General features: G+C 43.3%; 2 protein-coding genes across 2 annotated transcripts in view; both read right to left on the bottom strand.

Annotated features, from left to right (window-relative positions):
* LOC306787584 (organic cation/carnitine transporter 2-like) overlaps nucleotides 1-10,191 on the bottom strand; it is a gene marked incomplete at its 5' end in the record, with an annotated part of 10,408 nt that extends 217 nt beyond the window's left edge. The window contains 11 exons of the mRNA XM_079282765.1: nucleotides 1-2; nucleotides 351-486; nucleotides 1,848-2,030; nucleotides 2,393-2,607; nucleotides 2,817-2,917; nucleotides 3,139-3,265; nucleotides 8,297-8,468; nucleotides 8,628-8,782; nucleotides 8,972-9,075; nucleotides 9,244-9,426; nucleotides 9,985-10,191. The exon at nucleotides 1-2 is cut by the window's left edge and continues 217 nt beyond it. Of these exons, the coding sequence (XP_079138891.1) occupies nucleotides 1-2; nucleotides 351-486; nucleotides 1,848-2,030; nucleotides 2,393-2,607; nucleotides 2,817-2,917; nucleotides 3,139-3,265; nucleotides 8,297-8,468; nucleotides 8,628-8,782; nucleotides 8,972-9,075; nucleotides 9,244-9,426; nucleotides 9,985-10,191 (1,585 nt within the window). The remainder of the gene's footprint in view (nucleotides 3-350; nucleotides 487-1,847; nucleotides 2,031-2,392; nucleotides 2,608-2,816; nucleotides 2,918-3,138; nucleotides 3,266-8,296; nucleotides 8,469-8,627; nucleotides 8,783-8,971; nucleotides 9,076-9,243; nucleotides 9,427-9,984) is intronic.
* A 3,807-nt stretch (nucleotides 10,192-13,998) lies between these two features.
* LOC306788544 (organic cation/carnitine transporter 2-like) lies at nucleotides 13,999-23,187 on the bottom strand (the record flags this gene model as incomplete). Its single annotated transcript, XM_079284104.1, has 11 exons — nucleotides 13,999-14,168; nucleotides 14,517-14,652; nucleotides 16,024-16,206; nucleotides 16,569-16,783; nucleotides 16,993-17,093; nucleotides 17,315-17,441; nucleotides 21,271-21,442; nucleotides 21,602-21,756; nucleotides 21,968-22,071; nucleotides 22,240-22,422; nucleotides 22,981-23,187. 11 exons carry the CDS (start codon nucleotides 23,185-23,187, stop codon nucleotides 14,093-14,095), a joined length of 1,659 nt encoding a protein of 552 aa, XP_079140230.1. The 3' UTR covers nucleotides 13,999-14,092.
* Between the last annotated feature and the right edge of the window lie 3,065 nt (nucleotides 23,188-26,252).

Raw genomic sequence — 26,252 nt, 5'->3', positions numbered from 1 at the left:
TGCTGTAGTGACAAAAGACAAATAAACAAACCATCATGTGGTTTTCAGAATGAAGAAAAATATATATATTAAAAAGCTGCAATGTTTGAATATCTTTTCACTTCTGTTTTGTTGCTATTTTCTTGCCTGAACAACCAGCACCTGTTGTAGTTTAATTTTCTTCAGCCAAGGTAAATGTCTGCTATATTATATTCAATGTTCATTTATTTATTTACCAGGGACAGTGCACATTAACATTTCAGTTTCCACCTCAATGTAAATGTGCCAGAGTTATCTGGAGAGCTACTTTTGTCTGTAGTCTATATAAGTGTATTGCATACGAAGACGTGTGTATTCCGTAAGGAACCCACCTTTCTCTCTTATGCATCTGTTGAATAGTTTGAGGTAGAGGTTGTCCAAAACTCTCTGGCAGGAGGAGAGTAGCAAAGGCAGACACAACAGCCAGAGTCCCCATTACAATATAAGGCAGGTACTTAAAGTATACACCTGCACAAGGAGAAGAGAACATTTGGATGAAGGAAGTCCTTGGTCAGTGTTTTTTGCACACAGTAAATATTTACTGTATGTGAATGAATCAGTGTGTATCGCATCCAACCTAAAAATAGGTGAAATCAGATGGTTATCTGTTTGAAGCTACAACAAGGAACTTTCATTTTGTGTTGATGTTGTTGGTCCCTGTGGATAAAAGTGGTGGTGATTCCGAGCACCAGAGTCCCTTTAAAAAACCTCTTATTTTACTGCAGCAGGGTCTCACAGTCTGCTCCGCTTAGTCCTGGTTGTGGTTCTCTAGTGACTCCCTTCCTTCCAGCGGTCCCAGCAGTAGGACAGAGCTCTCCTCCTCCACCTGCTAGAGCTCTGACTGCAGGTCGAAGGCTGCAGTGAAGCCAAATTTGGTCACTGCCGGAGCCCCAACTGGAGTCTGAACTGATGATTTTCTGGTGAACCGGCATGGTTTCATCTGTGTATTTTGCACGTAAACTGACCCGTTGGCACCGATGACAAGCATTAAGAATAACTATCGAGAAATCTATGAAGGTCTTAGAGCAGAGGTCTCAAACTCATTTTCACTCCGGGCCACATCAGCATCATGGCCGCCCTCAAAGGGCCGGTTGTAAATGTAACATATTGGTAAATAACTGTCTCTGCATTTGATTATTGTTTATTCAAGTGTAAAAATATTGTACATGCAGTTATATAAATGTAAAAATATATTTAAGCACATTTCTGTTATTTTAACTTAAATCCTTTTAATTTAGGGTTAAGAAACCCACATTACTCTATCAAAGATCAAACTATTAAAGAAAATATCAAAGACAAATATCAAACAAGTTATTACAATGACTTTGTTCAAAGCTTAAAATCCTTTCAAGGGTGCGTTTGCACAATCCCACATGAAGTATTTCATGTGTTTTAAAGCCACGTTTAAAGTAGTCTTCAATGTACTCGCAATACATTTCCATTTCAAATGTACATTAACCAGCCAAAGAGCTGCTTCTATGTTTAAGTATCTCATCATTATGACTTTCTATCATAGTTATGACTTTCTATCTCATAACTTCGACTTTCTATCTCATAATTTCGACTATGGGGATATTTTCATTATCAAGTCGAACTTTAAAAAGAAAAAAAGCATTACTTTTCTTTTTGTTGCTGGCGGATTTGCGGGCCACATAAAATGACCCGGCGGGCCGGGAGTTTGAGACCCCTGTCTTAGAGGATTCAGTGTTCATTTTCATAACCAGTTTCATAACCGGTTAAAAGTTCCTCACAGTAACTTCAAATGACAATTCAGGTCAAACTAATTAAATATTCACTGAGTAATTACAATAAGAGATCAGTTTACTCACTTAGCTGTAACAAAAAAGGTGCAATGGAACTGCCCACTTTGGCAACAGCACTGCACGTCCCTGTCGCTGTGTTCCTGAGCGCTGTTGGGTAAAGCTCTGCTGTGTAGGCATATATCAGGGATGTACCGATGGTAATGACACATTTACCCAGCATCTCCAGAGCTATAGACAGTTCTGATAAACCTGAAAGGAAAGAAGAGTTTGTCTAAGAAAGTCCCTGAATGATCCACTCTGCAGCAGATTAAAGGCATTTGGGTTAAAGACACTTTACCCAGCTGCCTTCACTTCATTCAACCATTTTCTCCGCTGTTTAGAAAACTCCAAAGCTTTCTTAACAATTCTTCAACCTGAGAAACAATCTTAAAGAGGAACTCCTTCATTTTTACACATTAAACTCAGGTCACAGGTCTCCAGGAAAAAATACTGCGTATGAGTCTAGTAGCTCAAGAATACATTATTATCTGTTGAATACTCATGTAATGGTTAAAAAGATTTGTTTGGAAATATAATAATACCGTCATGCACCACGTCATGTCACTGTTTACTTTCAGGCACCAGTTGAAGGAAGTACAGCGATACTCCTCCAATGAGCAAAGTACAAAAGACAGACAGCCGTCGTGGAACGTATCGCAGCGCCAGCCAGCTGGAAGTGTATGCTGGTACCTCTACAGCTGCTGAGAGGAAGCAGCTGATGTAGGGGTTAGCATGAAGTTGGGATGTGTTCAGGGACAGGCCATAGTATCCGGTACTCAGAGTGAACCTGGAGACAGAGATACAGACAACAGAGAGCTTTCAATGGAAATCTGCACAGAAACAGCATTTGACGCATACCATACAGTAGCTCCAGTAGCAGAGCAAGACCATTCGACTTAAAATGAACAAACAAAACAAAGAGAAAGAAAAGTAAAGAAGGACACAACCAAGTAATATGAGTGCCGTAAATGAGCAAATGTTAAAAAATACACTCACCACACCAGGCACAGAATGAGCGTCACGTTTCTGATGTTTTTTGTCCTCAGCAGGCTGAAGACATTGTGCTGTTCCTTAGGGTGTGTCTTTGTTGCATCAGCCTGCAAGATACAAAACCTCAGTCTCACCAGCAGTTTGGCATATCATTCCACCACTTTGGTCCAGGATTAAATATCTCAATTGCTGTTTGTCATTAAATTTGGTACGTCCATTGCTTCCTATGGGATGAATTGTACTAATAATGTGTCTCCTCAAGGACACACATTGTCCCCTGTGTCTGGTCCTACACTACTGATTTAAGTTGGGCCAGACTTACATGTACGCTGTAATCTTCAAAGATGACCGATGGAGCCTCGACTTTGTTCATCTTAGCAGCCTTTCTCAATGTGGTCTCTGCCTCCTCCACTCTTCCCTGAGAGAGCAACCAACGAGGAGACTCTGGGATGAACCTGCCTCAGTGTTCAACAGAGAAACAAAAAGGGTCAGACTGGATCAGTGGGGCTTAAAATATGGGTGATTACGAGTTGGGATATTTCTCTTGTAAAATAGCCAAATAATTATCTCATGACAAGACAATGACAATTATCTCATGACAATTATCTCATGACAAGAGCAAAATCATGACATTCATGGCATAATATAAGGTGCCATGGTTCCATCACCCGCAGGGATAGTCAGTGGGGTGTTTCGCGGGAACTTAGGGTTATTGAGCCCTTGCATCACAGACTGGCTCTGGGGATGTGGAACATCCTTTTTTTTTAGCGGGTAAGGAATTAGAGTTGGTGCATCAAGTTGAGCGATATACAGTCGGGCCATAAATATTTGAACTGTGACACAATTTTTCTAATTTTGCCTCTTCAAATGACTCTAATGGTTTTGAAATGAAGCAGTCAATATGTGGTTGAAGTGTTGATTTTCAGCCTTAATTCAATAGATAAAAGAAAATATCACGTGAACCGTTTAGGAATTACGGCCATTTTTCAGAATCAGAATCAGAACCGTTTATTGCCATGGTATGTTGAACATACAAGGAATTTGGCGTGACGGGAGGTGCACACATTTAACAATCAACAACAATCAGTGCAAGTAGGAACATTAAAATTTACAGAGAGATATAAAATAAAGTAAGATATAAAATAAATGAAATATAAAATAAAGATGAAATATAAAATAACGGACAGATAGCAGGACTATAAACAAGTGAGATATAAGTGTAGTGTAAAAGTGTCGAGTGTAATAGAAGGGATGCAGAGGAGTGACTGGTGGGAATTTGTCAGTGGGGGTCCCGGGCTCTGTTAATGAGCCCGACTGCGGATGGAAAGAAGCTGTTTATGTGGCGTGAGGTCTTGGTCCTGATGGACCTCAGCCTCCTGCCAGATGGAAGGGGCACAAACAGTTCATGTCCGGGGTGAGAGGGGTCGGCTACAATCTTTCTTGCTCGCTTCAGGGTCCTTGAAGCGAACAAGTCCTGGCGGGACGGCAGATTGCAGCCAATCACCCTCTCGGCAGAGCGAATGATGCGCTGCAGCCTGCCCTTGTCCTTGGCAGTGGCTGCAGCGTACCAGACCATGATGGAGGAGCAGAGGATGGACTCAATGATGGCTGTATAGAAATGCACCATCATTGTCTTTGGCAGGTTGAATTTCTTCAGCTGCCTCAGGAAGTACATCCTCTGTTGGGCCTTCTTTGTGATGGCGCTGATGTTCACCTCCCACTTGAGCTCCTGAGCCATGATGGAGCCCAGGAAGCGGAAGGACTTCACATCGTCGACAGGGGAGTCACACAGGCTGATAGGGGCAGGTGGGGCTGCAATCTTCCGGAAATCCACAACCATCTCCACTGTCTTTCGAGTGTTGTTCAGACCGCACCAGGTCACCAGATGGTCAGTCTCCCACCTGTAGGCGGACTCATCCCCACCAGAGATGAGTCCAATGAGGGTGTCATCCGTGAACTTCAGGAGCTTGACGGACTGGTGAGTGGAGGTGCAGCTGTTGGTGTACAGGGAGAAGAGCAGAGGGGAAAGAACGCAGCCTTGGGGGGAACCGGTGCTGATGGTCCTGGAGGCTGAGACGTGTTTTCCCAGCTTGACGTGCTGCTTCCTGTCAGACAGGAACTCTGTGATCCACTTGCAGGTGGAGTCGGGCACGTGCAGCTGGGAGAGCTTGTCCTGCAGCAAAGATGGGATGATGGTGTTGAAGGCAGAGCTGAAGTCCACAAACAGGATCCTGGCATAGAGTGGTCTCACCCACGTCACGATCTCCTTAGTTACGAGGTCTGTCCGCCATGTTGGAGTACATACAGATCCTACATGGCGGCCAGTAAACAAGGAAGTGCGGCGAAAATACCATACTTTGAATCACTGGATAGTGCATCAAAGGTTCGCTACCTGGCCAAATTGAAGGTTATTGGTAACTTGGATCCCTATACGATGAGTGCAGATCGTTTCAGTGCCGATCCTACTTATCTTCCATCGGTAAACTACGCCAACATCTACGCGTATCTCGTGAACACCCCCAGTCCTTACACAAAAGACGAGTTGGAGTGCTACAAAGGGCTCGACGCTTATAATCAGTTTGTCAGTGGATGGGTCCGAGACGTCAAAGCAACAGTCGCCGACAATTCTCATCTCGTCATTGGGAGGGTAAATATATACAGATCTGGTCAGATATTTAGCAATATTCAATGCTTACTCAGTGCAAACAGACACGTGTGTTTGTTTACATTGTACATGCACGTCATTGTGTGCGTGTGTGTAGGAATTAACTTTCAACTAACCCCTAACTTCATCCCCCCCCACACACACACATATATATATATATATATATATATACATATCTGATCTGATCTGATGTTAAACTCATATCAAGCAATGCTGAGGCTGCATCTCTGTGTTTCGCCTGTTGTACACGCTCGACACGTCTCTGGCACCGACTGCTGTCACGGGCCGATGAAGCTTCGGTAACCTTCTCATGTCCAAATTTAATTTATATTTCCTTTATTAAATACTGTTCACAAACGAATTTGTAAATAAAATCACTGACCACTTATAAAGTGATCCGCACATACTCTAGTGTACGCCAAATTCCATTCCTTTATATCTCGAGAGATGCGTGACAGCCATTTCTCGCGACGTCGCTTGGATAGCTCCTTCGTGTCATTTCCTTGATGTGTAATGACCGCTGGCAAACGAAATAATGATTTCTTGTCTATCAGCTCTGCTGCCACAACCAAAGACAGCACAAAAGTTCACCATGATCGATAGGTTATGCGACTCAGCCGTGCATGCCAGTGGCTTTGTGTGTACTCCAACATGGCTGACAGCTAAACTGTGACGTCACTCGAGACCACTCTATAGGTTCCTGGGGAGTCCAGATGCTGGAGGATGAAATGAAGGGCCAAGTTGACTGCGTCGTCTACAGACCTGTTGGCTCTGTAGGCGAACTGCAGGGGGTCCAGGAGTGGGTCAGTGAGGGTTTTAAGGTGGGACAGGACTAGGCGCTCAAAGGACTTCATGACCACAGAGGTCAGGGCGCGGGCCTGTAGTCATTAAGTCCTGTGATCCTTGGTTTTTTGGGGACGGGGATAATGGTGGAGACCTTGAAGCAGGCTGGTACGTAGCATGTCTCCAGGGAGGTGTTGAAGATGTCTGTAAACACCGGAGACAGCTGATCAGCACAATGCTTCAGGGTGGAGGGGGAGACAGAGTATGGGCCGGCTGCTTTGCGGCGGTTTTGCTTTTTAAAGAGCCTGTTGACATCTCTCCCCAGGATAGAGAGAGTCGTCACTGGGGAGGGGGGTGGGGAGGGGGGGGACACTGTGATGGGTGATACGGAGGCATGGGCCCCTGCTGGGATAGGGGAGGGGGACCTCGTGGTCTGGGGCTGGTTGATGGAGCTGTGGGAGATGGAGTCAGGACTGTCCCATTGTCCATCAAAGCGACAATAGAACTCGTTCAGCTCATCTGCCAGGCGGAGGTCGTTCATGGAGTGGGGGGTTTTTGGCTTGTAATTGGTGATCTGTCTGAGGCCTCTCCAGACAGAAGCAGAGTCATTTTCTGAGAGCTGATGTTGCAGTTTCTCCGAGTACAGTCGTTTAGCATCTCTCACCGCCTTACTAAACCTGTACTTTGACTCTTTATACAAGTCCTTGTCCCCACTCCTAAATGCCTGATCCTTTTGCAGTCATAGCTGTCTGAATTGTGCTGTAAACCAGGGTTTGTCGTTGTTGTAACTCACCCTGGTGCTTGATGAAACACAGCTGTCCTCACAGAAGCTGATATATGAAGTCACAGCCTCTGTGTACTCATCCAGACTGTTGGTAGCAGTCCTGAATACATCCCAGTCTGTGCAGTCCAAGCACGCCCGAAGATCCTCCATAGCCTCAGGAGTCCACTTCTTGAATATCCTCACCACAGGTTTACAGAGCTTGAGTTTCTGCCTGTATGAAGGAATCAGATGGACCATGATGTGGTCAGAGAGACCCAGTGCAGCCCGAGGGACGGCGTGATATGCCCCGCTGATTGTGGTGGAACAGTGGTCCAGAATGTTCTCATCTCTGGTAGGGCATTTAATAAACTGTCTATATTTGGGGAGTTCATGGCTGAGGTTTCCTTTGCGGGTAGGTCTGCTCCACACACAGCATCTGTTCGGCAAGTGTCCGCTGTGCTTCCTGCACGTTGCCCTGCGGCGGCATGTAAACACCGACCAGTATGAATGAAGTGAACTCACGGGGGGAGTAGAAGGATTTGCAGTTAATGATGAAAGATTCCAGATCAGGAGAACAGTGCTGGAGAATCACTGTCACATCGTTGTACCACCCGCTGTTGGAGTAGAATCAGACTCCTCCACCCTTCGATTTGCCGGAGAGCTCCGTGTCGCGATCCGCTCTGAACAGCTGGAAGCCAGCCAACTGGAGCGCAGAGTCTGGTATATACAGTACCCCACATTTTCAGAGTAATTGGTCAAACTACCATAATTGTGAATATAATCACTATTTTTAATACTTGGAAATATTTTAGTTGACTCCTTTTCTGGAGTCGCCCAGGGTGAGAGGCACCAGACGGCCGTGGGGATACTGACAGCTGGCTGAGTACTGGTGATGTTGAAGAGGGTTGCCTCTATGCGAATTCAGGTCACTGAGGGTAAATCTTTGACTGCTGTTTGGTGCATAAGCTCAGAGAATCGGGCATCTGATCAGGATGCCATCAGGGCACTTGCCTTTGGAGGTTTTCTGGGAATATCCAACTGGTAGAAGACCATAAACATGCTGGAGGGATTATATATCTCATCTGGCCTGGGAACCCCTGAAGATCCCACAGGAAGAGCTGGAAAACATTGCTGAGGTGAGGGGTATCTGAAATATCTTGCATATCCATCTGCCAATGCCAACCAGCCACGCAAAAGGGGAAGTAAAAATGGAGATGGATGGATGGTATGGTAAACTTAACATGAACACATTTTCTCGTCATGAGTCCAACCTACCACCAGAGCGGGATGTAGAGCAGGCCAGGCAGAGAGATAGCCAACACGAGAGATTTCCAATCCCTTAAAAAGTAAGCAAAAAGAGGCAGCATCATGTAGCCAATGGCATAACCCAGACACACACCCAGTGAGGAGAACAGGACCCGTACATGTCCAGTCAAGATCTCATTGCCTGAAAGAGAGAGAAATGCATGACAAAAGGGCGGGAAAATAAGTGAAGTTATTAGTAAAAAGTGAAAGAACATGCACAGCACACACAATACATGTATCAACATCACTGAATATAGAAGAGTATTATTTGTTGTTGTAAAGCATGAAATATTCACATTACCGAGCACAAAAGCAGATACATAGTTGGAGATCTGTCCCAAACCATTCATGAAGTAGAGGATGACGAACACCATCCATGAAGGTGAAAAGATTTGAAGAAAAGTAAAAATCGTCTGAACTGCCATGGTGGTGAAGAAAACAGGCTTTCTTCCAAACCTAGAATGAGAAATCAAACAACGAAATAAGAGCAGATGAAAAGATTTTTGGAATTGTTTACAGTAAAAGTTGCTAAAGATTCCTATTTTTTTTGTTGTATAATGTGTTTGTAGTTTGGCAAAAGTGAAGCAAAGACATTTATGAATATGGTGTGTATATAATTTCATTATGAGATGGTGTTTTAAGTACCTGTCTGAGAGCTGTCCTGAGAAGAAGGCTCCAACAAGAGTTGCCAGGAAGTAAATTGTTGAGGTGAACGGCTGCTTCCACTGGTCTCGGCACACCAGGTCAAACTGGAGTATCCATGCATGAACAAAGAAAAATAAGCTAGATCCATTTGTAAATAGAAAAATCAATCAAACATTTCCTTCTTAAACGTACAGTGTACGTGTTCCATTCAGGTTTAATGATTTTCTATAGTTGAGTTACTGAACTGTAGCGTAATATTCAGTAGGACTCACCTCAGAGACGATGGTGGACTGGTAGATGTCTCTGCTGTAGCTCCACCCGTCCACACATCCCTCCTGCTCCAGGTCCGTGATGTTGACGTCCCTCCCAGGAATGAATCCCTGAGCAGAGAGATTTCTGACCACATCCAGCCTGAACCTGCTGCATCTGCTCAGCTGCTGTTTCCCATTCACCACCTCACAGTCACAATGACACAAACGTCGTTAGTGTCATTAGTAACATTTCACATGAAACCCTGAACTGTAGCCGGACCGCTTTATAAGACTTCTTAAACTTTATACAGCAGCTGCAGAAAAATACATCAACTTCAAAGCTACACATGTGATCATCAATGTATTGTAACGTAATAACAATTCTGGCAAAACAGTAATATCACTAAAAGCCTGAACTCACAAATATCTAAAGTTCTCACGCTGGTGAGCCCAAATCAGTGAAGAATGTTTGATGCTGATAATCTACATGTAAAACAGAAAGATTTAATTTACAGTTGTGTGCATGAAAAAGTTCATCATTAACTATTGATCTATGAGATAATCAGCTTAAAAATAGCACAGCAAATACAAAATATGTGTTTTTAGCAATATTGTATAAAATACTTTGAAGTGAGACTTTTGTTTTTCGGCCTGTCTCGCTTTTGGAATTGTTGAATCTGTGTAACTTAAAGCAAAACTGCTACACTTACCCGAACCCTTTTTTTTTGTTTTACAAGGAGCTGTGATCAAAAACAAAATTACCTCTATCGGGATGATTGCATTAAGCCAATCTTGGGTCAGGTTGACGTCAGGAACCAGGCAGTGGTGGCTGGGAGTGTCAGCAAAGAAGACAACAGAGAAAGCACCGAATCCATTGGGCACGATGCTGGCAGAGAGCAGGAAGAAGACAACCTGCTGGAAACGTCCCCACTGACCCAGAAAAGCTACGGAGTCATCATAATCCTTCATGGCCTCAGAATCCTAACCGTCCCCTCCACTCTGTTTATTGTGTATACCGGTACTTGTTTTTCTACTGCACCGGAAAACAAGAGAGTAGTTTGCCCTCCCCTCAACTGCTGTGCAAGCCACGCCTTGTAGGAAACTTGAAAGAAATATGCATGCTAAAGAAAACATTTAACAGGTTTCTCAAGTCTTTGCACCAAGGAGTGCCAGCCATAGATGTCAGGGATACAAACATGGAGGCTATAAAGAGTAAACGAATCACCCGTACGCTTGCTGTTATAGAAACATATGTTTGCCAAAAGAAAAAGCTGCAGTGTCAAAGTTCTCAAAGCCAAATTGCTCTTTGTTTTTTTTTCTCTTCAGGTTAAACATTACAAAGACAGTAAAACATTTAATGGGTTCGGGTTAGGCACAGTGGCGGCCGGCCAATAGAGGGCCACGGGGCCTGGCCCCACCCACCTTGAGCCACAAAAAAATGTAATAAAAAATTATAATATTATTAATAAAAATAAAATAAAAAATGAATAAATTATACAAATTGTCAATATTTGTGTTTTTGAGCTATGTAATATACCCAGTAATATTTGTAAAATAGGATATCTGCGCAAAATAAATGCTTTTCCCTGCTTGTCCTCTCTGCTGGTGCACCTCTCAGCTGTCCCCGTGCACGTCTCTACTGCGCGTGCACGTGCTGGGGCCAGATCGATTTGGCCCAAGGAAGACGGGTCTAATAAGCAGCTTAGCCAATCACTGATTAAAGAAATAAATGAGTGACTTACAATTTAGCCAATCAGCGCCCTAAAAAAGACTTCCGGGAGGACCAGACCCTCCCGGAAGTCTTTTTCTCCCGGAGTGCCCGTGTCTAGTTCTCATCTCGCGTGTTCTCGCTGCCCAGCTGGACGACGGTCACCGGCTTGCGGTAAAGAAACACAACGAGGAGGTGGATGAAAACCGGCACATTTTATCAAAAATAATTGATTGTGTCAAGTTTTGTGGGGCTTTTGAGTTGGCTTTGCGTGGGCATGACGAGACTGACTCCTCGGACAACCTTGGCGTGTTCAAGGGACTGGTGGATTTTGTTGCGTCCCTCGACGGTGTGCTGGAGGAGCACCTGAAGACAGCCAGCGTTTTCAAAGGGACGTCGAAGACTGTACAAAATGAGCTGTTGGACTGCATGCTGTCGGTTGTAAGGGATTACATTCTGGAGGAAGTAAAGAACACTGATTTTATCGCCATTCAAGCAGACGAGACGACGGACATTTCCACCCACTCGACGCTAACGGTAACGTACAAGAGCGTTTTAATGCTCTGGCTATGCTCTCCATGGAGAAGGAACTTGTCAGGGACATGCCACTGTCAGGATCCAGGATCCCTGTCTGACCCGTTGTGTGTTTCCCCTGATCTCCTCTCCTCATGTGTCCTGTCATTCCCCTGTTTGTTATTGTGTGCCATGTGCTCTGTGTTTGTCCTCTGCCTCCAGACACCTCCCATGGCCACACCCTTGATTGTGCACAGCTGAGGACACTCCAGTCGATCACCTCCTGCAGCCTGATACCCCAGACTCAGGGCCCACTAATGAGTCCCCTGTCTCTATATAAACTCTGGTCCTGCAGTCTGGGGTTGTCAGGTCGTACCGTCTTTCACCCGCTTCAACCCCGTGGCATCCTCTGCCCTCCTTGTGTTCAACGGATTACACTCCGCTGCTCTGCCCTCCTTTGTGTTCAACGGACTACCCATGCCGTCGAGCTGCCAGCCCTCCGGTGTCGAGCCACGGGACTCACACCGTCGATCTGCCTCTGCTCTCGTATCGAGCCACGGGACTTCACGCCGTCAAGCTACCAGCCCTCCGGTGTCGAGCCACGGGACTCACACCGTCGATCTGCCTACTCTGGTGTCTGACCACGGGCTCCACACCTTCACACATTCTAAATAAAACCTGTTAATATTAACTTCTGTCTTCTGCGGCCCCGTGACAGCCTGACTTCAATAAGAAGGTCATTGAGAGGTTTGCCACTCAGAAGAGCAAAGTTCCTTTACAAATAACTGTCATAAAAACATGCAGGTTTCCTCACCACACTGATTGGGTTTCTCCAACAAACAAGGTTCATCGGGGCATCTTAAAATATACTTGTTCTGTTAGACCAGGGATTCCCAAAGTGGGGTGCGCGCACCCCTGGGGGTGCGCGAGCTGCCTCTAGGGGGTGCGCGAGAGGAAAAATGTAATGGCGGTGCAGTCCTGTCTCCTAAAAATTACGTTCCCCCAAAACTAAAATGTATTCTCAATTACGTTTTACCACGAACGTATTTTCTCCCTGATTACGTTTGTGTTTGACGTACAAATACGCTTCTCATCAACATATCTTTGCTGTACTCTAGTCTTTATTATTTTTTCTGTGATCTGCCTCGCCTCTACCCCGCCACCCACGAGTTATTGACCCGCGGCCTGTTCCGAGGGCTGACAGACCTGACGATCGGGTGCCTCACGGCGGGGGCGGCTGGAGACCTCGCGTCCCAGCGCCAACGGGTGAGCGCCCGCCACTCGGAACCATGAAACCAAGTCCCGGATTTCACCCGGGGGACATTCTGGAGGTATTGTGACCGGGTGATGTGCCTCGTTGCTGGGGAGGTATGAGCCGAGAGTGGCGGGGTGTTATGGAGGTATATATTACAACTCGGTGTTGTTCCCGTGCGTGGAGGCGCGCATTTCTGCCGGAGACAGGCGGCGTGTTGTGGTATTCTGACCGCGTAATAGGGAGAAGGAGAGGCGGTGGTGGAGAGGGAAAAATGTTAAAGAGATGGTGGAATGTATGATTGGAGAGAGAGAAGCGAAAAAGTTGGACGTGATCCCGGTGTCCAACAACACTGTCGCGCGCATCGATGCTTTTTCCGAAGACATCCTGGCTACATTGGTCGGTTGCGTGAAGAAGAGTGAGTTTTACTCTCTGCGTGAACCCGGTCGGGATGTAGAAGGGGGTGCGTGGCCTAAAAAGTTTGGGAACCGCTGTATTAGACTATATTTGATATTTATATTTTATTGTAATATATTCATGATATTTATATTGTATATTTATGATTATATGGTATTTATATATCATATTATACTGAATACTATTATATTATATATACATATATATATTATCTATATATATATATTATATATACATAATATATTTATATATATATATATATATATATATATATATATATTTATATATATATATATATATATATCTATATATATATATATATACAGCCCAAACCTGAATACTCTGCTATACCAAATTGTGAGAAAATGGAAAATCCAGAAAAAAGTATTTCCTATATTTTAAATACAAAATACATGTATTTTGTTACATTTCCTGGCACCAGTATTTTATTTTGATACATTTATTCGAGGGGTATTTTGTATTTTGTATCAAAATACATTTTGATATATTTTTGCCCATCTCTGAATACAATTGTCTGCACTAAATATGCACTGCAGCAATGCAATTGTTACCATATTCACATGATATTGATGTTCACAGTTGTAAAAGATGAAAATGTGTGTAATTAAAAAAACAGCACAAACATAAAACAGTTTCTTATATTCTGATAACAATTTAATTAGAACCAGTAGCCAGGTTTAGGGTGTTATGGTGCATCTTTTACATCACATTTAACACTCGCATATTTCGTATTTCAGTTCATAATTAATATTTGATTTACATATTTGTGATCTGAGATAACATGCACAGACTGCAAGCACAATTTGATTTCCTCCAAAATGTTTGACTCAAGTTTTAATTCTTTTAATTTCATTTCTTGGTGATGTAATGTCATCAAATCCACTTGTACAGTAGGACAGATGCTAGTGCAACGAGAGGTAATAGCACAACAGTTATGAATAACTAATTTAAGTCATGTTTTAGACAATCAGTCGACTTTCGAAAAGCACCGTAGGTTTTGAATGTTCTCTTCTTGTGATGAATGGGCACTTTATGCTGTAGTGACAAAAGACAAATAAACAAACCATCAAGTGGTTTTCAGAATGAAGAAAAATATATATATTAAAAAGCTGCAATGTTTGAATATCTTTTCACTTCTGTTTTGTTGCTATTTTCTTGCCTGAACAACCAGCACCTGTTGTAGTTTAATTTTCTTCAGCCAAGGTAAATGTCTGCTATATTATATTCAATGTTCATTTATTTATTTACCAGGGACAGTGCACATTAACATTTCAGTTTCCACCTCAATGTAAATGTGCCAGAGTTAGCTGGAGAGCTACTTTTGTCTGTAGTCTATATAAGTGTATTGCATACGAAGACGTGTGTATTCCGTAAAGAACCCACCTTTCTCTCTTATGCATCTGTTGAATAGTTTGAGGTAGAGGTTGTCCAAAACTCTCTGGCAGGAGGAGAGTAGCAAAGGCAGACACAGCAGCCAGAGTCCCCATTACAATATAAGGCAGGTACTTAAAGTATACACCTGCACAAGGAGAAGAGAACATTTGGATGAAGGAAGTCCTTGGTCAGTGTTTTTTGCACACAGTAAATATTTACTGTATGTGAATGAATCAGTGTGTATAGCATCCAAACTAAAAATAGGTGAAATCAGATGGTTATCTGTTTGAAGCTACAACAAGGAACTTTCATTTTCTGTTGATGTTGTTGGTCCCTGTGGATAAAAGTGGTGGTGATTCCGAGCACCAGAGTCCCTTTAAAAAACCTCTTATTTTACTGCAGCAGGGTCTCACAGTCTGCTCCGCTTAGTCCTGGTTGTGGTTCTCTAGTGACTCCCTTCCTTCCAGCGGTCCCAGCAGTAGGACAGAGCTCTCCTCCTCCACCTGCTAGAGCTCTGACTGCAGGTCGAAGGCTGCAGTGAAGCCAAATTTGGTCACTGCCGGAGCCCCAACTGGAGTCTGAACTGATGATTTTCTGGTGAACCGGCATGGTTTCATCTGTGTATTTTGCACGGAAACTGACCCGTTGGCACCGATGACAAGCATTAAGAATAACTATCGAGAAATCTAAGAAGGTCTTAGAGCAGAGGTCTCAAACTCATTTTCACTCCGGGCCACATCAGCATCACGGTCGCCCTCAAAGGGCCGGTTGTAAATGTAGCTACTCCTAACATATTGGTAAATAACTGTCTCTGCATTTGATTATTGTTTATTCAAGTGTAAAAATATTGTACATACAGTTATATAAAAGTAAAAATATATTTAAGCACATTTCTGTTATTATAACTTAAATCCTTTTAATTTAGGGTTAAGAAACCCACATTACTCTATCAAAGATCAAACTATTAAAGAAAATATCAAAGACAAATATCAAACAAGTTATTACAATGACTTTGTTCAACGCTTAAAATCCTTTCAAGGGTGCGTTTGCACAATCCCACATGAAGTATTTCATGTGTTTTAAAGCCACGTTTAAAGTAGTCTTCAATGTACTCGCAATACATTTCCATTTCAAATGTACATTAACCAGCCAAAGAGCTGCTTCTATGTTTAAGTATCTCATCATTATGACTTTCTATCATAGTTATCACTTTCTATCTCATAACTTCGACTTTCTATCTCATAATTTCGACTATGGGGATATTTTCATAATCAAGTCGAACTTTAAAAAGAAAAAAAACATTACTTTTTTTTTTGTTGCTGGCGGATTTGCGGGCCACATAAAATGACCCGGCGGGCCGGGAGTTTGAGACCCCTGTCTTAGAGGATTCAGTGTTCATTTTCATAACCAGTTTCATAACCGGTTAAAAGTTCCTCACAGTAACTTCAAATGACAATTCAGGTCAAACTAATTAAATATTCACTGAGTAATTACAATAAGAGATCAGTTTACTCACTTAGCTGTAACAAAAAAGGTGCAATGGAACTGCCCACTTTGGCAACAGCACTGCACGTCCCTGTCGCTGTGTTCCTGAGCGCTGTTGGGTAAAGCTCTGCTGTGTAGGCATATATCAGGGATGTACCGATGGTAATGACACATTTACCCAGCATCTCCAGAGCTATAGACAGTTCTGATAAACCTGAAAGGAAAGAAGAGTTTGTCTAAGAAAGTCCCTGAATGATCCACTCTGCAGCAGATTAAAGGCATTTGGGTTAAAGACACTTTACCCAGCTGCCTTCACTTCATTCAACCATTTTCTCCGCTGTTTAGAAAACTCCAAAGCTTTCTTAACAATTCTTCAACCTGAGAAACAATCTTAAAGAGGAACTCCTTCATTTTTACACATTAAACTCAGGTCACAGGTCTCCAGGAAAAAATACTGCGTATGAGTCTAGTAGCTCAAGAATACATTATTATCTGTTGAATACTCATGTAATGGTTAAAAAGATTTGTTTGGAAATATAATAATACCGTCATGCACCACGTCATGTCACTGCTTACTTTCAGGCACCAGTTGAAGGAAGTACAGCGATACTCCTCCAATGAGCAAAGTACAAAAGACAGACAGCCGTCGTGGAACGTATCGCAGCGCCAGCCAGCTGGAAGTGTATGCTGGTACCTCTACAGCTGCTGAGAGGAAGCAGCTGATGTAGGGGTTAGCATGAAGTTGGGATGTGTTCAGGGACAGGCCATAGTATCCGGTACTCAGAGTGAACCTGGAGACAGAGATACAGACAACAGAGAGCTTTCAATGGAAATCTGCACAGAAACAGCATTTGACGCATACCATACAGTAGCTCCAGTAGCAGAGCAAGACCATTCGACTTAAAATGAACAAACAAAACAAAGAGAAAGAAAAGTAAAGAAGGACACAACCAAGTAATATGAGTGCCGTAAATGAGCAAATGTTAAAAAATACACTCACCACACCAGGCACAGAATGAGCGTCACGTTTCTGATGTTTTTTGTCCTCAGCAGGCTGAAGACATTGTGCTGTTCCTTAGGGTGTGTCTTTGTTGCATCAGCCTGCAAGATACAAAACCTCAGTCTCACCAGCAGTTTGGCATATCATTCCACCACTTTGGTCCAGGATTAAATATCTCAATTGCTGTTTGTCATTAAATTTGGTACGTCCATTGCTTCCTATGGGATGAATTGTACTAATAATGTGTCTCCTCAAGGACACACATTGTCCCCTGTGTCTGGTCCTACACTACTGATTTAAGTTGGGCCAGACTTACATGTACGCTGTAATCTTCAAAGATGACCGATGGAGCCTCGACTTTGTTCATCTTAGCAGCCTTTCTCAATGTGGTCTCTGCCTCCTCCACTCTTCCCTGAGAGAGCAACCAACGAGGAGACTCTGGGATGAACCTGCCTCAGTGTTCAACAGAGAAACAAAAAGGGTCAGACTGGATCAGTGGGGCTTAAAATATGGGTGATTACGAGTTGGGATATTTCTCTTGTAAAATAGCCAAATAATTATCTCATGACAAGACAATGACAATTATCTCATGACAATTATCTCATGACAAGAGCAAAATCATGACATTCATGGCATAATATAAGGTGCCATGGTTCCATCACCCGCAGGGATAGTCAGTGGGGTGTTTCGCGGGAACTTAGGGTTATTGAGCCCTTGCATCACAGACTGGCTCTGGGGATGTGGAACATCCTTTTTTTTTAGCGGGTAAGGAATTAGAGTTGGTGCATCAAGTTGAGCGATATACAGTCGGGGCCATAAATATTTGAACTGTGACACAATTTTTCTAATTTTGCCTCTTCAAATGACTCTAATGGTTTTGAAATGAAGCAGTCAATATGTGGTTGAAGTGTTGATTTTCAGCCTTAGTTCAATAGATAAAAGAAAATATCACGTGAACCGTTTAGGAATTACGGCCATTTTTCAGAATCAGAATCAGAACCGTTTATTGCCATGGTATGTTGAACATACAAGGAATTTGGCGTGACGGGAGGTGCACACATTTAACAATCAACAACAATCAGTGCAAGTAGGAACATTAAAATTTACAGAGAGATATAAAATAAAGTAAGATATAAAATAAATGAAATATAAAATAAAGATGAAATATAAAATAACGGACAGATAGCAGGACTATAAACAAGTGAGATATAAGTGTAGTGTAAAAGTGTCGAGTGTAATAGAAGGGATGCAGAGGAGTGACTGGTGGGAATTTGTCAGTGGGGGTCCCGGGCTCTGTTAATGAGCCCGACTGCGGATGGAAAGAAGCTGTTTATGTGGCGTGAGGTCTTGGTCCTGATGGACCTCAGCCTCCTGCCAGATGGAAGGGGCACAAACAGTTCATGTCCGGGGTGAGAGGGGTCGGCTACAATCTTTCTTGCTCGCTTCAGGGTCCTTGAAGCGAACAAGTCCTGGCGGGACGGCAGATTGCAGCCAATCACCCTCTCGGCAGAGCGAATGATGCGCTGCAGCCTGCCCTTGTCCTTGGCAGTGGCTGCAGCGTACCAGACCATGATGGAGGAGCAGAGGATGGACTCAATGATGGCTGTATAGAAATGCACCATCATTGTCTTTGGCAGGTTGAATTTCTTCAGCTGCCTCAGGAAGTACATCCTCTGTTGGGCCTTCTTTGTGATGGCGCTGATGTTCACCTCCCACTTGAGCTCCTGAGCCATGATGGAGCCCAGGAAGCGGAAGGACTTCACATCGTCGACAGGGGAGTCACACAGGCTGATAGGGGCAGGTGGGGCTGCAATCTTCCGGAAATCCACAACCATCTCCACTGTCTTTCGAGTGTTGTTCAGACCGCACCAGGTCACCAGATGGTCAGTCTCCCACCTGTAGGCGGACTCATCCCCACCAGAGATGAGTCCAATGAGGGTGTCATCCGTGAACTTCAGGAGCTTGACGGACTGGTGAGTGGAGGTGCAGCTGTTGGTGTACAGGGAGAAGAGCAGAGGGGAAAGAACGCAGCCTTGGGGGGAACCGGTGCTGATGGTCCTGGAGGCTGAGACGTGTTTTCCCAGTTTGACGTGCTGCTTCCTGTCAGACAGGAACTCTGTGATCCACTTGCAGGTGGAGTCGGGCACGTGCAGCTGGGAGAGCTTGTCCTGCAGCAAAGATGGGATGATGGTGTTGAAGGCAGAGCTGAAGTCCACAAACAGGATCCTGGCATAGAGTGGTCTCACCCACGTCACGATCTCCTTAGTTACGAGGTCTGTCCGCCATGTTGGAGTACATACAGATCCTACATGGCGGCCAGTAAACAAGGAAGTGCGGCGAAAATACCATACTTTGAATCACTGGATAGTGCATCAAAGGTTCGCTACCTGGCCAAATTGAAGGTTATTGGTAACTTGGATCCCTATACGATGAGTGCAGATCGTTTCAGTGCCGATCCTACTTATCTTCCATCGGTAAACTACGCCAACATCTACGCGTATCTCGTGAACACCCCCAGTCCTTACACAAAAGACGAGTTGGAGTGCTACAAAGGGCTCGACGTTTATAATCAGTTTGTCAGTGGATGGGTCCGAGACGTCAAAGCAACAGTCGCCGACAATTCTCATCTCGTCATTGGGAGGGTAAATATATACAGATCTGGTCAGATATTTAGCAATATTCAATGCTTACTCAGTGCAAACAGACACGTGTGTTTGTTTACATTGTACATGCACGTCATTGTGTGCGTGTGTGTAGGAATTAACTTTCAACTAACCCCTAACTTCATCCCCCCCCACACACACACATATATATATATATATATATATATATATACATATCTGATCTGATCTGATGTTAAACTCATATCAAGCAATGCTGAGGCTGCATCTCTGTGTTTCGCCTGTTGTACACGCTCGACACGTCTCTGGCACCGACTGCTGTCACGGGCCGATGAAGCTTCGGTAACCTTCTCATGTCCAAATTTAATTTATATTTCCTTTATTAAATACTGTTCACAAACGAATTTGTAAATAAAATCACTGACCACTTATAAAGTGATCCGCACATACTCTAGTGTACGCCAAATTCCATTCCTTTATATCTCGAGAGATGCGTGACAGCCATTTCTCGTGACGTCGCTTGGATAGCTCCTTTGTGTCATTTCCTTGATGTGTAATGACCGCTGGCAAACGAAATAATGATTTCTTGTCTATCAGCTCTGCTGCCACAACCAAAGACAGCACAAAAGTTCACCATGATCGATAGGTTATGCGACTCAGCCGTGCATGCCAGTGGCTTTGTGTGTACTCCAACATGGCTGACAGCTAAACTGTGACGTCACACGAGACCACTCTATAGGTTCCTGGGGAGTCCAGATGCTGGAGGATGAAATGAAGGGCCAAGTTGACTGCGTCGTCTACAGACCTGTTGGCTCTGTAGGCGAACTGCAGGGGGTCCAGGAGTGGGTCAGTGAGGGTTTTAAGGTGGGACAGGACTAGGCGCTCAAAGGACTTCATGACCACAGAGGTCAGGGCGCGGGCCTGTATGTAATGATGAAAGATTCCAGATCAGGAGAACAGTGCTGGAGAATCACTGTCACATCGTTGCACCACCCGCTGTTGGAGTAGAATCAGACTCCTCGACCCTTCGATTTGCCGGAGAGCTCCGTGTCGTGATCCGCTCTGAACAGCTGGAAGCCAGCCAACTGGAGCGCAGAGTCTGGTATATACAGTACCCCACATTTTCAGAGTAATTGGTCAAACTACCATAATTGTGAATATAATCACTATTTTTAATACTTGGAAATATTTTAGTTGACTCCTTTTCTGGAGTCGCCCAGGGTGAGAGGCACCAGACGGACGTGGGGATACTGACAGCTGGCTGAGTACTGGTGATGTTGAAGAGGGTTGCCTCTATGCGAATTCAGGTCACTGAGGGTAAATCTTTGACTGCTGTTTGGTGCATAAGCTCAGAGAATCGGGCATCTGATCAGGATGCCATCAGGGCACTTGCCTTTGGAGGTTTTCTGGGAATATCCAACTGGTAGAAGACCATAAACATGCTGGAGGGATTATATATCTCATCTGGCCTGGGAACCCCTGAAGATCCCACAGGAAGAGCTGGAAAACATTGCTGAGGTGAGGGGTATCTGAAATATCTTGCATATCCATCTGCCAATGCCAACCAGCCACGCAAAAGGGGAAGTCAAAATGGAGATGGATGGATGGTATGGTAAACTTAACATGAACACATTTTCTCGTCATGAGTCCAACCTACCACCAGAGCGGGATGTAGAGCAGGCCAGGCAGAGAGATAGCCAACACGAGAGATTTCCAATCCCTTAAAAAGTAAGCAAAAAGAGGCAGCATCATGTAGCCAATGGCATAACCCAGACACACACCCAGTGAGGAGAACAGGACCCGTACATGTCCAGTCAAGATCTCATTGCCTGAAAGAGAGAGAAATGCATGACAAAAGGGCGGGAAAATAAGTGAAGTTATTAGTAAAAAGTGAAAGAACATGCACAGCACACACAATACATGTATCAACATCACTGAATATAGAAGAGTATTATTTGTTGTTGTAAAGCATGAAATATTCACATTACCGAGCACAAAAGCAGATACATAGTTGGAGATCTGTCCCAAACCATTCATGAAGTAGAGGATGACGAACACCATCCATGAAGGTGAAAAGATTTGAAGAAAAGTAAAAATCGTCTGAACTGCCATGGTGGTGAAGAAAACAGGCTTTCTTCCAAACCTAGAATGAGAAATCAAACAACGAAATAAGAGCAGATGAAAAGATTTTTGGAATTGTTTACAGTAAAAGTTGCTAAAGATTCCTATTTTTTTTGTTGTATAATGTGTTTGTAGTTTGGCAAAAGTGAAGCAAAGACATTCTCAGGAAGAATGAACATGTTTTATGAATATGGTGTGTATATAATTTCATTATGAGATGGTGTTTTAAGTACCTGTCTGAGAGCTGTCCTGAGAAGAAGGCTCCAACAAGAGTTGCCAGGAAGTAAATTGTTGAGGTGAACGGCTGCTTCCACTGGTCTCGGCACACCAGGTCAAACTGGAGTATCCATGCATGAACAAAGAAAAATAAGCTAGATCCATTTGTAAATAGAAAAATCAATCAAACATTTCCTTCTTAAACGTACAGTGTACGTGTTCCATTCAGGTTTAATGATTTTCTATAGTTGAGTTACTGAACTGCAGCGTAATATTCAGTAGGACTCACCTCAGAGACGATGGTGGACTGGTAGATGTCTCTGCTGTAGCTCCACCCGTCCACACATCCCTCCTGCTCCAGGTCCGTGATGTTGACGTCCCTCCCAGGAATGAATCCCTGAGCAGAGAGATATCTGACCACATCCAGCCTGAACCTGCTGCATCTGCTCAGCTGCTGTTTCCCATTCACCACCTCACAGTCACAATGACACAAACGTCGTTAGTGTCATTAGTAACATTTCACATAAAACCCTGAACTGTAGCCGGACCGCTTTATAAGACTTCTTAAACTTTATACAGCAGCTGCAGAAAAATACATCAACTTCAAAGCTACACATGTGATCATCAATGTATTGTAACGTAATAACAATTCTGGCAAAACAGTAATATCACTAAAAGCCTGAACTCACAAATATCTAAAGTTCTCACGCTGGTGAGCCCAAATCAGTGAAGAATGTTTGATGCTGATAATCTACATGTAAAACAGAAAGATTTGATTTACAGTTGTGTGCATGAAAAAGTTCATCATTAACTATTGATCTATGAGATAATCAGCTTAAAAATAGCACAGCAAATACAAAATATGTGTTTTTAGCAATATTGTATAAAATACTTTGAAGTGAGACTTTTGTTTTTCGGCCTGTCTCGCTTTTGGAATTGTTGAATCTGTGTAACTTAAAGCAAAACTGCTACACTTACCCGAACCCTTTTTTTTTGTTTTACAAGGAGCTGTGATCAAAAACAAAATTACCTCTATCGGGATGATTGCATTAAGCCAATCTTGGGTCAGGTTGACGTCAGGAACCAGGCAGTGGTGGCTGGGAGTGTCAGCAAAGAAGACAACAGAGAAAGCACCGAATCCATTGGGCACGATGCTGGCAGAGAGCAGGAAGAAGACAACCTGCTGGAAACGTCCCCACTGACCCAGAAAAGCTACAGAGTCATCATAATCCTTCATGGCCTCAGAATCCTAACCGTCCCCTCCACTCTGTTTATTGTGTATACCGGTACTTGTTTTTCTACTGCACCGGAAAACAAGAGAGTAGTTTGCCCTCCCCTCAACTGCTGTGCAAGCCACGCCTTGTAGGAAACTTGAAAGAAATATGCATGCTAAAGAAAACATTTAACAGGTTTCTCAAGTCTTTGCACCATGGACTGCCAGCCATAGTTGTCAGGGATACAAACATGGAGGCTATAAAGAGTAAACGAATCACCCGTATGCTTGCTGTTATAGAAACATATGTTTGCCAAAAAAAAAGCTGCAGTGTCAAAGTTCTCAAAGCCAAATTGCTCTTCGTTTTTTTTATCTTCAGGTTAAACATTACAAAGACAGTAAAACATTTAATGGGTTCGGGTTAGGCACAGTGGCGGCCGGCCAATAGAGGGCCACGGGGCCTGGCCCCACCCACCTTGAGCCACAAAAAAATGTAATAAAAAATTATAATATTATTAATAAAAATAAAATAAAAAATGAATAAATTATACAAATTGTCAATATTTGTGTTTTTGAGCTATGTAATATACCCAGTAATATTTGTAAAATAGGATATCTGCGCAAAATAAATGCTTTTCCCTGCTTGTCCTCTCCGCTGGTGCACCTCTCAGCTGTCCCCGTGCACGTCTCTACTGCGCGTGCACGTGCTGGGGCCAGATCGATTTGGCCCAAGGAAGACGGGTCTAATAAGCAGCTTAGCCAATCACTGATTAAAGAAATAAATGAGTGACTTACAATTTAGCCAATCAGCGCCCTAAAAAAGACTTCTGGGAGGACCAGATCCTCCCGGAAGTCTTTTTCTCCCGGAGTGCCCGTGTCTAGTTCTCATCTCGCGTGTTCTCGCTGCCCAGCTGGACGACGGTCACCGGCTTGCGGTAAAGAAACACAACGAGGAGGTGGATAAAAACCGGCACATTTTATCAAAAATAATTGATTGTGTCAAGTTTTGTGGGGCTTTTGAGTTGGCTTTGCGTGGGCATGACGTGACTGACTCCTCGGACAACCTTGGCGTATTCAAGGGACTGGTGGATTTTGTTGCGTCCCTCGACGGTGTGCTGGAGGAGCACCTGGAGACAGCCAGCGTTTTCAAAGGGACGTCGAAGACTGTACAAAATGAGCTGTTGGACTGCATGCTGTCGGTTGTAAGGGATTACATTCTGGAGGAAGTAAAGAACGCTGATTTTATCGCCATTCAAGCAGACGAGACGACGGACATTTCCACCCACTCGATGCTAACGGTAACGTACAAGAGCGTTTTAATGCTCTGGCTATGCTCTCCATGGAGAAGGAACTTGTCAGGGACATGCCACTGTCAGGATCCAGGATCCCTGTCTGACCCGTTGTGTGTTTCCCCTGATCTCCTCTCCTCATGTGCCCTGTCATTCCCCTGTTTGTTATTGTGTGCCATGTGCTCTGTGTTTGTCCTCTGCCTCCAGACACCTCCCATGGCCACACCCTTGATTGTGCACAGCTGAGGACACTCCAGTCGATCACCTCCTGCAGCCTGACACCCCAGACTCAGGGCCCACTAATGAGTCCCCTGTCTCTATATAAACTCTGGTCCTGCAGTCTGGGGTTGTCAGGTCGTACCGTCTTTCACCCGCTTCAACCCCGTGGCATCCTCTGCCCTCTTTGTGTTCAACGGATTACACTCCGCTGCTCTGCCCTCCTTTGTGTTCAACGGACTACCCATGCCGTCGAGCTGCCAGCCCTCCGGTGTCGAGCCACGGGACTCACACCGTCGATCTGCCTCCGCTCTCGTATCGAGCCACGGGACTTCACGCCGTCAAGCTACCAGCCCTCCGGTGTCGAGCCACGGGACTCACACCGTCGATCTGCCTCCGCTCTCGTATCGAGCCACGGGACTTCATGCCGTCAAGCTACCAGCCCTCCGGTGTCGAGCCACGGGACTCACACCGTCGATCTGCCTCCGCTCTCGTATCGAGCCACGGGACTTCACGCCGTCAAGCTACCAGCCCTCCGGTGTCGAGCCACGGGACTCACACCGTCGATCTGCCTACTCTGGTGTCGGACCACGGGCTCCACACCTTCACACATTCTAAATAAAACCTGTTAATATTAACTTCTGTCTTCTGCGGCCCCGTGACAGCCTGACTTCAATAAGAAGGTCATTGAGAGGTTTGCCACTCAGAAGAGCAAAGTTCCTTTACAAATAACTGTCATAAAAACATGCAGGTTTCCTCACCACACAGATTGGGTTTCTCCAACAAACAAGGTTCATCGGGGCATCTTAAAATATACTTGTTCTATTAGACTATATTTGATATTTATATTTTATTGTAATATATTCATGATATTTATATTGTATATTTATGATTATATGGTATTTATATATCATATTATACTGAATATTATTATATATATATATATATATATATATATATATATATATATATACTGAATTGTATGAATAAGATGTCCTCATTATGTCAGTGTTAGAATAAATGATAACAATGTAACTGCAAAGTACTAATGCGTTGTTACATATATATATATATATATACACACATACATATATATATATATATATATATATATATATATACATATATATATATATATATATATACATATATATATATATATATATATATATACATATATATATATATATATATATATACATATATATATATATATATATATATACATATATATATATATACATATATACATATATATATATATATCCACATATATATATATATACACATATATTTATACATAATATATATATATATTATATATATATTATATTATATATTATATTATATACATAATATATATATATATTATATATATTTATACATAATATATATATTATATATTATATAATATATATATATTATATATATATATATATATATATATATATATATATATATATACAGCCCAAACCTGAATACTCTGCTATACCAAATTGTGAGAAAATGGAAAATCCAGAAAAAAGTATTTCCTATATTTTAAATACAAAATACATGTATTGTATTTTGTTACATTTTTTGGCA

The sequence above is a fragment of the Melanostigma gelatinosum genome, assembly GCF_949748355.1.
Source record: "Melanostigma gelatinosum genome assembly, chromosome: 14".
Lineage (NCBI taxonomy): Eukaryota > Metazoa > Chordata > Actinopteri > Perciformes > Zoarcidae > Melanostigma > Melanostigma gelatinosum.
The sequence above is the reverse complement of the archived record's forward strand: the minus strand, read 5'-3'. Positions and strand labels throughout refer to the sequence as shown.